General features: G+C 37.4%; 1 protein-coding gene across 3 annotated transcripts in view; it reads right to left on the reverse strand.

The window, feature by feature from the left end:
* Positions 1-14648, reverse strand: part of RPAP2 (RNA polymerase II associated protein 2) — a 138828-nt gene that overhangs the window by 82931 nt on the left and 41249 nt on the right. For all 3 annotated transcript variants that reach the window (XM_058439575.1, XM_032155359.2, XM_058439578.1), the window contains exon 11: positions 9020-9088. In XM_058439575.1, the coding sequence (XP_058295558.1) occupies positions 9020-9088 (69 nt within the window). The remainder of the gene's footprint in view (positions 1-9019; positions 9089-14648) is intronic.

The following is a 14648-nucleotide window of genomic DNA, read 5'->3' on the forward strand; positions in this document are numbered from 1 at the left end:
GCAATGAGCTGAGATCGTGCCACTGCACTCCAGCCTGGGTGACACAGAACCTGTCTCAAAAAATAATAATTACATAAATTAAAATTGCATTTATTTAATTTTAGGCACAAAGCTAATGTCCCCAAATTTGAAAAACCAAGAGGCACGTGAGGTTAGTACCATTAAAGGACTTCTAAGAGAAACAAAAAAAGTAGACAAGAAGAATATACTATTAAGAAGTATGTCACTATGAACTTTCCATTTCAGAACTACTATCTAGAAAACAGAGATAAAAACTTTGATTATAAGAAACTATGATAGCCAAATAAAATAAAATGTTTTTCTTATAACAGATGGTTTATGTCCTGTTAATGTTTGCATTTAATGCTTTAGGTTTACCCATTAATAAGGAAGCGGGGATGCTTTCCACTGATATTTCTAATTCAAAAGAAAAAAGTTCTTTGTAACTCACTTTGTGGTGATATATTACACATAGGTTTGTTTAAAGGGCTGGGTTACAGTGACTTTACAACTTTATATCTAATTCCTGTTTGTGACAGATCTATAGAACAGCTTGGCAGATGAGTGCTAGAAAAGCTTTTCTTCATCATTGTTGCCTTGTAACAGTTCTCTCAGAATAGTGTCTCCAGCTTTTTTACAATACTCTAAGATTGAAATGTAATCAACTATGGCTTCCACATACAATGATTATCACACCCTTATAGTGGCAGAGCCCGATGCTGGGGGTAACAGTTCCCTTAAGCTTCATGCTTCCTAGCTCTGAGGGAGCTCAGTTAGGATGTGATGATGGCACTAGCAGATCTAGGGACTGGCTCCTAAAATCAAGGCTGTGATTTGCAAGGGCCAACTGCTGCTAACTGCTGTCATCACCACCACTGCTGCTGCTTGGGATAGTGAAGTTGGAGTGCACATCTTTTTGCTCAGGATCCTTGGTGACTTTTAATGTGGAGTATGGCCTGAAGTTGGAGACACTCAACTACTTATGAATAAAAAAAAGAGTAGCATTATAAAACTGCCAAAGATATATAGGGAATTCTGTGGGGAAAATTATTGTAGAAAATTGGCTTTGATTAAAAATTTAAACAAGTATTATTTCTTTAGAAACTAGCTAGATTCCCATATAGCTCTGTTGGCTGAGGGTAAAGTTATTTCAATTTAAAAATATGTTTGTCTTACATAAACTCTCAGCAATAAGTATGGGAATGTATAGAAATAATCTAATTATTGCTTAATCCTCAGTAAACAGGTAAATATTTAAACTTCACAATGACAAAGGTGATAGGATAGTAAATATCATAAGATAACAAATTCAAGATTTATATAAGCAAGAAACAAAAAATGAATTTTATGGATACTGAGGAATCCAAAAGAATACCAGTAGCTACTGTTCAGATATTTATATGGTTTCAAATTGAACACTATGAACACCGTAACCTTTGTTTGTAGCTGGAAAGTACTCATTTTGCGTGTATAGTAGAAATTCCTAAAACATAAGAAATTGATGTTACATGTCCATGAAAGCCTAAAATCAATTAGATTATGCATATTTAAGTTTTGGGGAAACTGCATATATAAGCCTTTAAAATGACTACTGGGTGTGAAGCAAGATGAGATAATTTGTAAAGTTCAATCTTTGGAGCCCTCATACATTGCTAGTGGAAATGTAAAATGATAAAACCACTGTGGAAAATACTTTGGCAGTTCTTTAAAAGGTTAAACAGAGTTATCATATGACCCAGCAATTCTACTCCTAGGTATATACCTAAGAAAACATAAAACATATGCTCCCTCAAAAAAATCTGTACATGAATGTTTATAGCACTGTTATCCATTAAATAGCAAAAAATGGAAATAACCCAAATGTTTGTCAACTGATGAATAAACAAATGTGGTATATCCATACAATGGAATATTATTTGGCCATAAAACGGAATGAAGTACTATTACATACTACAAAATGGATGAATCTTGAAAACATGTTAAGTGAAAGAAGCCAAATACAAAAGGTCATATATGATTCCATTTATCTGAAAAGTTCAGAAATAAATAGGTAAATCTGTCAAGATAAGAGAATGGATTTATGGTTGCCAAAGGACTGGAGGAAGGGAAATTGGGACTGAACTAATAGATAGGAGGTTTCTTTTTTGGGTGACAGAAATGTTCTGGAATTAGATAGTGGTGATAGTTGTACAACATAGTGAATATACTAAGAACCAGTGAATTGTATATTTTATATATTTTAAAATATACAAATGGTGAACTGTATATTAATTTTATCTCAACTTTAAACAGCTCAGTTAAATATAAAAATTCCATAATTGTAAGGAAATATAAAAAAGTAATTTCAATGATCTTCAAATATGGTCTCAGATACCTAACATTAAATTTGGACTGTTAAGGGAAAGAGTTGGGAATACTTGTAACCAATAAATTTCTAAGGAACCATCTCTTTGTTTTTCATGGTATGTTCCCAGATTTTTCTGAAGAAATTAGTGATAGGCAGGCTTTAAAAAAAACAGCCTGCTGAGGCAAAAGCCTTAGTCACATCTTTCCATTCAGGCCTGGTAGCCCTAGGGAAGTGACTCTCCAGAGTATCTATCTGTATGATGGTTACCTAAAGTGGCTGCCCATGTCCAGTGATGGCTTTTGTTTAGCGATCATAGTCAAGTTGAGCTTGTTTAAATACCATTTCCCAGGACTTACGTGCTACTCCCCGAACGATAGGAATACTCAAAGCTTTTAGAGAGAATAAACTATTGTATGGTCTCTGCCTAGGAAGCAGGCCACAGTTCACTGGAAACAGCCAGTTCAGATAAATAAAATGAAAGCAGACATTTTTGGAGATGGTCTTGAAAGCTTTCCATTAGAGAACATCAAGGGCATAGAACTAGGAATAGCATGTATCCATGTTAGACTACTACAAGTCACTTTATCCTCTGTCCTTTCTGAGTAATACAAAGTATTCATCTCCTTCATTGGATAACCAAATAATTCACACAGAACACAACACACACCTCTCTCCCTAGCCACCAAGAGACATTTGACTCCTATGATATAGTTGACCATAGACCATCAGAATACAAAGTAGTGGCTTATTTACAAAGCTTTTATATTAAACTTGGGTGGAAAAGTTACATTTTAAGTATAAGCACTCTTGAGGAAACCTGATTCCCACTTCTGGCACACAGGCTGCACATAAAGGAACTCAGGCCAGTCAAGCTGCTTCTCGATAGCATTCTATATGTCTTCTCTTTGGCTGCCAGTTTTGGTCTGGACGTTTCCCTGTATTTCTCAGTTTTAGGTCACCATCAGCACAGTCCACTCTTGTGTTACAGGCTCAAGTATACTGACAGAGGTCACAGAAGACTGGGGAAGACCAAGAGCAAAGGGAATAGGGAAGGAGTAAATGGGACAGAAGCTGAGTGATGTGTCCTATGGCTAGAAAATCTTCTCAAAATACCAGTTAAATCTTCTCAAAAAAGCTATTCTGAATACTGTGACCATGATTAAAAGTGCTTCTTTACTTTCTGGTTTCTTATATTGTAGGTAACATGGAATTATGGGGAATATAAAAACAAATATATACCTTGATACCACATCATAAAATATAATTTTATGCAATTCATTATGGTCCTTTTTTGTTTTTTTTTGGGGGACAGAGTCTCACTCTGTCACCAGGCTGGAGTGCAGTGGCACAATCTTGGCTTACTGCAACCTCTGACTCCTTGGTTCAAGCGGTTTTCCTGCCTCAGCCTCCCAAGTAGCTAGGATTACAGGCACATGCCACCACACCCAGCTAATTTTTGTACTTTTAGGAGAGATGGGATTTCACCATGTTGGCCAGGATGGTCTCAATCTTCTGACTTCGTGATCCACCTGCCTCGGCTTCCCAAAGTGCTCACAGGCGTGAGACACTGCGCCCCGCCTACTGTCCTTTCTAACTTCAAAATATATAAATACATAAATAAGCTTTACACAGTACAGTATATAGGTACCAAATATTTATAGAAGACTATCTTTTATTTTGAGACAGTCTTGCTCTGTCGCCCAGGCTGGAGTACAGTGGCGCCATCTCAGCTCACTGCAACCTTTGCCTCCTGGGTTCAAGTGATTCTCTTGTCTCAGCCTCTGGAGTAGCTGGAACTACAGGCACACCCCACCATGCCCGGCTAATTTTTGTATATTTAGTAGAGATGAGGTTTCACCATGTTGGCCAGGCTGGTCACAAACTCCTGACTTCAACTGATCCGCCTGCCTCAGCCTCCCAAAGTGCTGGGATTACAGGCATAAGCCACTGCACCTGGCCTATAGAAGACTATCTATATATACTTACATACATTTTATTAAAAGTCATGCATCAAAGATTGTGGAGAGAGCCTAACATCTCAATAGGGCATATTTAGTTAAGAAAATCAGGTTCAACTCTATATTATTTCACTATATAGTACCTTTTCCAGGAACAAAATCAGATCTAAGAGTAAAGTCTGATAAACTTCAACTAAGATGCAAAATTACAACCAAGTACTTAAGCAATAAATCTGGGCAATTATCAGGTTATTTTATTGCATTTCTAATGAGTTCTTTTAAAAAAAGCCAATCAATTATCACTGTTATATATGTTCCATGTGTAAGGAGTGCTTGAGAGTCTTTAATTATAACATTTATTAAATAAGAATAAGAGGACATTTTTAAAAGAATTAAAGGAACATTAATTCCTTCATAAATGTATAGTGCTTAAGCTCTGCTTTAAAAGGTCTTTCCATGTGCTCTTGGGTAACCACTTAGGGTCTGAATTCATAGTATAAATATCAATAAATGTTGCAATCACAATAGTAATTCAAGTCCCATGGAATCAGTGAGAAACCTAAATGAAGTGGGAATGGGTCATGATGTATTTTCTTATGGGATGCATTTCATTGAGTGTGCAGTGATCAACTGTACCAACTCTGATCAGATTTTTTTCTGAGATATGCAAATACAATTTCCATCAGTATACATTGATAAATTACATGTTATGGTCCAAATTATTATTATTATTTGAGATAAGGTATTGCTCTGTTACCTAGGCTTGAGTGCAGTGGCACGATTATGGCTCTCTGCAGCCTTGATGTCCTGGGCTGAAGCGATCCTCCCACCACAGCTTCCCTAGTAGCTAGGACTACAGACCTATGCCACCATGCCTGGCTAATGTTTTTATTTTTTGTAGAGACAGGTCTCACTATGTTGCTCAGGCTGGTCTTCAACTCCTGGGCTCAAGCAATCCTGCCTCAGCCTCCCAAAATGAGCCACTGCACCTGGCACAGATTTTAAAAATGTTAATACATCTGTGAAAGAACAACGAAAGTCACCAGGAGAAGATGGCTTGCTACCAAAACTCTTTATTTCCTTTAAGAATAAAGGTGTGAAAATTCAAGACTCAGTTTTATTTATGTTATCCTGGACTATCATGTTTTGGTCAAAATGTTGATTTTTTTCCCCCTTTAACAAGAGTTAGACTTGTGGCATTATAGCAACATACTAATACAATTATATATAGGTGTATGTATGTATCCTCTTCTAAGAGTTCACATGAGGAATTCTGAAAGCTTTCATGGATTAAACAAATGCTATTATAGTAATACTAAAACTTAGCAATATTCATATATAAAGAACAGTTCTATTAAACATGTTATATTCATCTTAAGTGACAACTGCCATTTAGAATCTTTTGCCTAGCTATAAAGACTTATAAGCAGTTTGTTTTTAAACATGAATTCCAGAAATGTCTACAAGTTGTGACTTAAAAATTCCATTGGAAATTTGAGAGTAGATGTGAAAATTTTCTGAATAGGATAATTATTTTTAAAAAAGACATACACCCATGTATGCCTATAGTCAATGTTAGTGGCAATAAGCTAAAAGGCTGAAAGATGGGGTTACTTCTCCACAAATAATGTGTGCATGTGTTTCGTCCTTTCTCTTTATATGTGCATGTCTCTGGGTTTCTAAAGTCTCCATATTTTTCACTGTAAAGCTATTTATCCAATGCTGGCCCTCATGCCTGCTTTTGCTTTCCCCAATGACAAAATGCCTTCTCTAAAGTGTAATTGTGAAACTGTAAGGGGGAGAAAAGGGGTGGAAATACATATTAAAGTATAATTATACTTTATAGAAGTCAATGGAGTTTTAACATGATGAATATGTATTTTAATTTTATCCCTAACTTGTACAGTAGTATTTGCTGTAAAAAGGTGACAAATGGACAAAGCTGGAGATAAAAAAGTCTATCAGTTGAGCCACAGATTTCCAGTGGGGGCAGAAATATGAAAAGCTAAAGGGGAATTTCTGAGAAAAGAGGAAATAGGAAAATAATATGGGGCAGGAGACAGAAGTCTTAGGAGCTGATGATCAAAAGAATAGGGAGATTCAGCTAGTGAAGATACAGAATGTGCAAATGCAGAATGAAAAGAATCTGCAAGGAAGGCCTAGAGCAAAAGTTAGAATTATCAGAAAACAAGATTTCAAAGGCAAAAACCTAGGAAACACCACTTGTCTTGGTGTCTATAGTGACCAAAGATTTTTAAAGAAGCCAAAAGGGTTTCCCCTAACTGGGGAAGATTTTAGTTGTCCAGTTGACCAATGACTAGGAGAAGGAAGGTTAGATCTAGAGGTAGGGATTAGGGCATAACGAAAGAGAGAAGGGATGCAAGGTGAATGACAAAAGCAAATAGTGTTTACTGCTACAATTTCAAGATTGAGTGCCCTAGGCCGGATGCAGTGGCTCATGCCTGTAATCACAGCACTTTGGGAGGCCGAGGCGGGTGGATCACAAGGTCAGGAGTTCGAGACCAGCCTGACCAACATGGTGAAACCCCAACTCTACTGGGCATGGTGGCAGGTGCCTGTAATCCCAGCTACTCAGGAGGCTAAGGCAGGAGAATCGCTTGAACCCGGGAGGCAGAGGTTGCAGTGAGCTGAGATTGTGCCATTGCACTCCAGCCTGGGCAACAGAGTCAGACTCCATCTCAAAGAAAAAAAAAAGATTGATTGCCCGATTGCCCAATATGAAACGTGCGATACACTACAGTAAAATGTGTGCAATTTGTTCCGTGAATTGAATTAAGGCACAATTTTTACGGGTCACTGACTCTTGAAATAAGAGGTTCCCTACATTATATCCAAAGTTAAAAAGAAGTCAAACAGTGCATAAAAGGACTAGCAAAGCTTTCAGTATTTTGTGCCACATGGATGCCTCTATTAAAATAAAACACTAGAGAGGTTTACTTTTGTATGGAATAATCATATGAAATTTTAATGGTTGCCTTTATTATTTCATTTTCCATACTTTTTCAGTTCTTTGCTATATATTTTAGATAAGATGTGGCAAAAACTTAATCCAAAAACAGTAGGACTTAATGTGTCTTCAGTAAGCAGTGCTCATGACGATAATACTTTCAGTAAGTGGCTTAGAAAGCAAGATTCTGAGATTAGTGCTGAGCCTAGGCCTCTGACTTGTCAACCAAAAAAGTTACTTCTCCCTTTAGTATAATGAATTGCAGAAGTACAGTTAAACAGTTGTCTATAAGGGTTTATTAGCAGGCATATGATCTGGTGGGTGAGCAGAGATACTGATATTTTCTTTGCCAGTGACCAAAATATTTACAAATTTCATAAAATGGAAAGAACTTTCTAAAAAATTAATAAGATCTGTTTCACAAATTACCAATTCAGCTAGAACACTGAATAGTAGAAATGACAAAAGATTTGTTCTTATGGTTGATAAAAAATTTATATCAGGGTATTCAAGTAAAGTTATTTTCTATGTTCCGATTTAATGAATCATGTGAGTTGCATCTAGTTGGGTGACACAGATTCTGGCTCACTGAAGCCTACTCTAATGCTTCTCAGCACAGCCTTCCTAGGGACAGTAAAGCCAGAATAACATGTCAGACTGAAGTAATATCAAAGAAAGAGAAAACAGGGCTGGAGAGGCTATGAGATTGATTCATAACACTTTTTGACCTGTGAGTGTCTGGTAAGTTTTCAATGTCCTATGGGCTTCAATGACCTCTAACAAGCACCAAGCAGCAACAGTAATGCAATAATGAATGATCCTCAAAAGAAGAATTTTACAATTCAAGCTGAAAAACACTACACTTATTAAATAGTTTTAACGCTATTGATAAATAGCCTTAGAAACCACTAGTGGTTTCTTAAAAGCTGAATGAGTATTAAATGTTTTATACATGCTTTTGTAGTAAGCATCTGGTTTAGTTCCTTTAAACCTATCAGATTTTAAAAATGTACATTAATTTGAAAAACTTTTTTGGTGCTAATAAAGTATGTTGAAAAACAAAATAATATTAGATACGTAAAAATACAGATGTAAAATAATAAAACCCAATGTTAATACAATAGACTACTAAAAATGAAACTAAAAGACTATTCTGTATATACTCCACATGAGGATATTTGTCTCTTTCAAAGATGATAACAGGCTGGGTGTGGTGGCTCATGCCTGTAATCCTAGCACTTTGGGAGGTAGAGGCAGGTGGATCTCTGGAGTCCAGGAGTTCAAGACCAGCCTGGGCAATATAGCGAGACACTGTCTCTACAAAAAATACAAAAATTAGCCAGGCATGGTGGTGTGTGACTGTAGTCCCAGCCACTAGAGAGGCTGAGGTGGGAGAATTGCTTGAGCCTGGGAGGCAGAGGTGGCAGTGAGCCGAGATCACGCCAGTGCACTCCAGCCTGGGTGACAGAGCGAGACCCTGCCTCAAAAAAAAAAAAAAAAAAAAGATGAAAACAAATAGTATTTGTAAAGAAGGTATTCAGAAGAAAAGATGGTAAAAAATATAGGAATAATTACATATCACTTTACATAAAAATTGTTTTCTTACATAGGAAAGGAAAATAAGGCACAAAATAGAGGTATGATATTTTCCAAGGCAGTTTACAAAATCAGTGGATCACTTTGTTTTTCCCTAATCAATATGCTTCACATTTAGTATTTAGAGTTAAAATCTGAGAGAGTACTTACAATGACAGCAACACCATAGCAATTAAAGTCCATTCCGCAGGTTTGTGTATAATATTTCTATTTGTTAACCTGAAAGATAGATAACATTTATCCAAGGAGTGTTACCTTTAAATAAACTTTCTATTTCTTTCTAGATAACATCAGATTTATAATAATGTGCCAAAGAAGCACTGTTGTTTTTTAAATACTTGTTATATTTGACAGGAAAGAGTCAATAGTATAATAATGTGGCTCAATAGTCACTATCTGATAATGGCCATCTCAAAAGGAAGTGTTCCAGCCCCACTTTTATATGTTTGTAATAATATTACTACTAGACAAGATAAGCATATAAGAACAATGTGGGAAACTAAATTGCTTGATTAAAACACACACATCCCCAGCAAACATACTCATAATATTCTCTATGCTTTCCTCTAACCAAGCAATTCCTCCCCTCCCTTCCCCTTTCCCTCCCTCCCTTCGTCCCTCCGTCCCTCCCTCCCTCCTTCCTTCCTTCCTTTCTCTCTCTCTCTCTTTCTTCTCTCTCTCTTCTTTTTTTTTTTTTTTTTAAAGAAATGGGGTCTTGCTATGTTGCCTGGGCGGCAGTGCAGTGGCTCTTCATAGGCATGATCATGGTGCACTGTAGCCTTGAATTCCTGGGCTCAAGAGATCCTCCTGACTCAGCCTCTTGAGTAGCTGGGACAACAGGTACATGCCGCTGTGTCTGGCTTAAGGTAAGCAATTTCTGATTTTAATTTTACTTCATCTTCTGTACTTTTCCATCTGGTGCTAGGTTGGTAGCAGGCAATTAAGGCATGTTATAATCCGTAATTTACAGAAATGAGAGTTGGCTTAATAAATTATAAGAATAGGTCTTTATTAAAGAAAACATAAGTTTTTAAAAAAATCAGAAGTAAATTTTATCACTTAGCCATTAATGGCAACAAAAAACTCTGTAGTCATCTTAGATTCTCAGAAAGCATTTAGAAAGATCACTCTAAATTTAAAAATTATATAAATCAATAAGAAAATATCAGCCAATACATAAATGGTAAAGGATATGAACAGGGAATTTATAGAGGAGGAAATTTGAAATGGATAGTAAAATTTGAAAAGCTCAATCTCACTAATAATTTGAGAAATTAATATAAAGACAATAATTCACTCCATCCACCTGGAAAAATGAAAGACTGACAATACCAAGCGTTGGTGAGGATGGGAAGAAATAGTGCCTTTAACACACCATCGATGTGAGCAATTGAATGACAATTTGGCAATATCTAATAAAGTTGAAAATGCATATAAACAGCCCAGCTATTTATATACTTCTAGATATAAAGCCTAAAAATCACTTATACATAAAAAAATGTGTGTGAAGGTTGTTAATGCAACTCTGCTTATAATAGAAAAATAAACTGTGGCATATTTATAAAATATTAAATAGCTGTTAAAATGAATAAACTAGATTTACATATTTTGCTCATCATAATTTTGAATGAAAGAAAGCAAACATCGTATGGCATTTTTTTTTTTTTTAGACAGAGTCTTGCTCTGTCACCCAGGCTGGAGTGCAGTGGCATGCTCTCAGCTCACTGCAACCTCCACCTCCTGAGTTCAAGCAATTCTTCTGCCTCAGCCTCCCAAGCAGCTGGGATTACAAGCATATGCCACCACGCCTAATTTTTGTATTTGTGTAGAGGTGGGCTTTCACTGTTGCCCAGGCTGATCTCTAACTCCTGGCCTCAAGTAATCCACCCGCCTCGGCCTCCCAAAATGCTGGGATTACAGGTATGAGCTACGGTGCCCAGCTGGTATAGCATTATTTATATAAATCAAGAACAGACTAAATACTAAATATTGTTTACGGCAGTAAACATATAAAAAAAAAAGACTAGAAGGATACACATCTACTTCACAGTAGCAGTTGCTTCTGGGGAGGAACGAAGAATGGATTGGGCAAGGGAACAAAGGGGACTGACTTCATGCCCTCTTCCTCCTTTGCATCAGCTATTCCGTCCATCTGAAACGATCTTCTGCCAGGTAAGTTTCCTTATGTCATCTTTGCAATAAGGCCTATCTGGACCACAGTATTAAAAAGTACAACTTGCCCTCTACCTCCCAAACCCAGTACTCCTGACCTCCTTATTCTGCTATATGTTTTTCTTTTTTTTTCATACCACTTATTGCCTTCTAATATATAATTGTTGTTTATTTTCTGTTTTTTCTTGTCAGAGGGCAAGAGTCTTTGTGTACTTCACTATTTATTCCAAGTTTCCAAAACAAGTGGCTGGCAGTCAGTAGGCATTCAATTAATACTTTCTGAATAAATTAATTATTATTATTATTTTTTTAAAGGATATGTTTTTATTTTATTTTATTTATTTATTTATTTATTTTGAGACACTCCAAGTAGCTGGGACTACAGGCGCCCGCCACCACGCCTGGCTAATTTTTTTTTTGTATTTTTAGTAGATACGGGGTTTCACCATGGTCTCGATCTCCTGACCTCGTGATCCGCCCGCCTCGGCCTCCCAAAGTGCTGGGATTACAAGCGTGAGCCACCGCGCCCGGCCCTGAATAAATTAATTATAATGTTTTCTTTAAAATATATACCTGAATCAAATTTTAGAAAATATTAAAATCTATTAATTCTGAGTGGAGGATATATTTTGTTACATTAATCTGAATTTTCCCCATCATTTTCCAAAATTTAAAAAAGCCTAGATGATAGAAAAAGGAAGTACAGTATATAATGGTTAAGAGTCTGAAAGATATGGGTTTAATATCCAGATCTGTCCTCAGTAGTGTTTTATTTTGGACACATTGTTTGATGGCTGTGAAACTTACTTTGGTAAAATAAGGACAATAATATCATCCACCTCACAGGGTTCTTGTGAGGATTAACTGTACAAGAGACAGCCATACTGCCAAATCCAACGGACATTTCGCAACCCTCATCTTAATCTGTCCAGCACTTGACAATCACTCCCTTCTCCAGGAAACATTTTCTTCACCAGGTTTTCACTTGCCTGGTTCCCCCACCTCTCATGAGCAGTCTCATTGGACCTTTTAATACTGGAGTGTCCCAGGGCCTCTGGCCTTAGGTCTCTTCCCTCCTATATAAACAAACACTCTTTCCCTTGGTGATGTTATCCAATCTTACGACTTTAAATATTAGAAACTATATGCTGACAACTCTCAAATGTGTTACCTCTAGTCTGGACCTCCTCCTTGAATTCCAGATTTCTATATCTAAGGGTCCACTTGACACTTCTACTTGGATGTCTAATAGGCATCTCAAAATTTGGTAGAGCCAAAATTGGGCTCCTCATCCTTCCCCCAAAACTAAGGATGGTGTGACACTCTTATCTCAGTAAATGGCTGACCCTATCCTTCCAGAATCTAGTTGCTCAGGCCACAAATCTTATGGTTAAACTTGACTCTCTCACATCCCATGTCCAGCCAGTCATCAAATCTAATGATTCCACCTTCAAAATAGGATCTGATCACTTCTTATTACCTCCACTGCTTTCTCTTCAGCCACACCATTTCTTACCTAGATTACCAAAATAGCCCTGGCTATTTATAGCTGTATTGGTCTCTCTGCCTCTGCCCATCTGTTGTAATTGTCAACTTGGCAGCCAAAATGATGCTGTTAAAAAATGTGTGTTAGATCATGTCATTCCTCTGTTCAGAACCTAGCAATTACCCTTCATCTCGCTCAGAGTAAAGGTCAAAGAATGATCATAGCTACAAGGCCTGTACAGTCTGTACTACACCCAACCCCAATCCCATACTTCTCTGACCACATATCTCTCTACTCTTGCCTCTGCTCATTTCTCTAGCCTCACCAGCAACCTAAATATTCTGTGAATACACCAGGCCTGCTCCTGGTTTAGAGTCTTTGCACCTGCTATTCCTTGTCTGCTGTAGTTTCACAGACAGCAACACAGCTTGCTCCCTTACCTCCTTTCGGGTCTTTACACAAACAGTATCTTCTCAATGAAGTCTTCCCTAACCAGCCTATTAAAAAGTGCAACTTTCTCCCTCCTTAGTACTATCTGATTTCCCTGCTTCAAAGGAAAAGGGCATATTTTTGTACTCCCTCTATTAGAATGTAAGTTCCATGAGTGAAGGGATTTGTCTGTTTTGTTCACTGATGTACCTGTAGCAAATAAAACAGTATCTAGCATATAGCCAAAGGAGCTAGCTCAAATAAGGATAAGCATATAGGAATAAAATGACAAAAGAATAGAATTTCCTTTCCTGGCCGGGTGTGGTGGCTCATGCCTGTAATCCCAGCACTTTGGGAGGCCAAGGCAGGCAGATCATGAGGTCAGGAGTTCGAGACCAGCTTGGCCAACATGGTGAAACCCTGTCTCTACTAAAAATATGAAAATTAGCTGGGTGTGGTGGCACATGCTTGTAATCCCAGCTACTTGGGAGCCTGAGGCAGAATTGTTGGAACTCAGGAGGTGGAGGTTGCAGTGAGCCAAGACTGTGCCACTGCACTCCGGCCTGGACGATAGAGCAAGACTACAACTCAAAAAAGTATTTCCTTTTCTATTATACTCAAATCTCCTAGAGTTAAGACAGATTTAAAATTTCATAATTCACTTATACATTCACCAAAAATGTATTTAGAGTGTCTGCTGTATTATCACTGTTCCAGGCACTGGAAAGAACACAAATAAGAGGTTTTGCTTTCATTTCATTTCGAAGTACTTCTAGTAGCAAACTAGCAAAATTTCACCTGTTTTCATACTTTTCCTATTGTTGAGCCAAAATAATTTCCAGCACAGATGCTAAATGAATGTATTTACTATTGTTTGAGTGACAATTCAAAAGGGAAACAGTAATATTTGATAGAAAACATTTAAAAAGCAGATTTTTCAGGACAGGTATGGTGGCTCATGCCTGTAATACCAGCACTTTGGAAGTCTGAGGCAGGCACATTGCTTGAGCTCAGGAGTACGAGACCAGCCTGGGCAACACGGTGAAACCTCGTCTCTACAAAAAATACAAAAATTGGCGGGGCATGCTGGTGTGTGTCTGTAGTCCCAGCTACTCAGGAGGCTAAGATGGGAGGATTGCTTGAGCCCGGGAGGCAGAGGTTGCGGTGAGTTGAGATCACGACAGTGCAGTCCAACCTGGGTGACAGAGTGAGACTGTCTCAAAAATAAAAATAAATGAAAAGCAGATTTTCAAAACATAATCTGAAATTCATACAGATTGAAATACCTTGATTCATCACTGATTAAATTTAAAATGGACTTTTGTGTAAAAATAAATTTTAATTCAAATCTAATTTAGAAAAATATCTTGATTCAACACGGATGACAGTGAATCATTATCAAGCAGATTCTGATGGAACCTGCTTTTACACTATGACAGGTAAACCAATGTAACATTCCAGATAGCAGATTTGTAATGCAATTCAGTGGAAAAGACAGCTCTATTCACTGGGGAAATTCTCATAGAGCCGAAAAAGCTGCTTTTTATTTAGGTCCCAAAATAGGCTCTCAACTCTGGCTACATATTAGAATCATCTGGGGGGGCTTTTAGAAAATACTAATGTCTGAGCCCAACCCTAGCGGAATGAAACTCAATCTCTAGGGTCGAGCCGGACATCTATAGTTGTTAAAAG

This window comes from Hylobates moloch, unplaced genomic scaffold (assembly GCF_009828535.3).
Source record: "Hylobates moloch isolate HMO894 unplaced genomic scaffold, HMol_V3 SCAFFOLD_5, whole genome shotgun sequence".
Taxonomy (NCBI): domain Eukaryota; kingdom Metazoa; phylum Chordata; class Mammalia; order Primates; family Hylobatidae; genus Hylobates; species Hylobates moloch.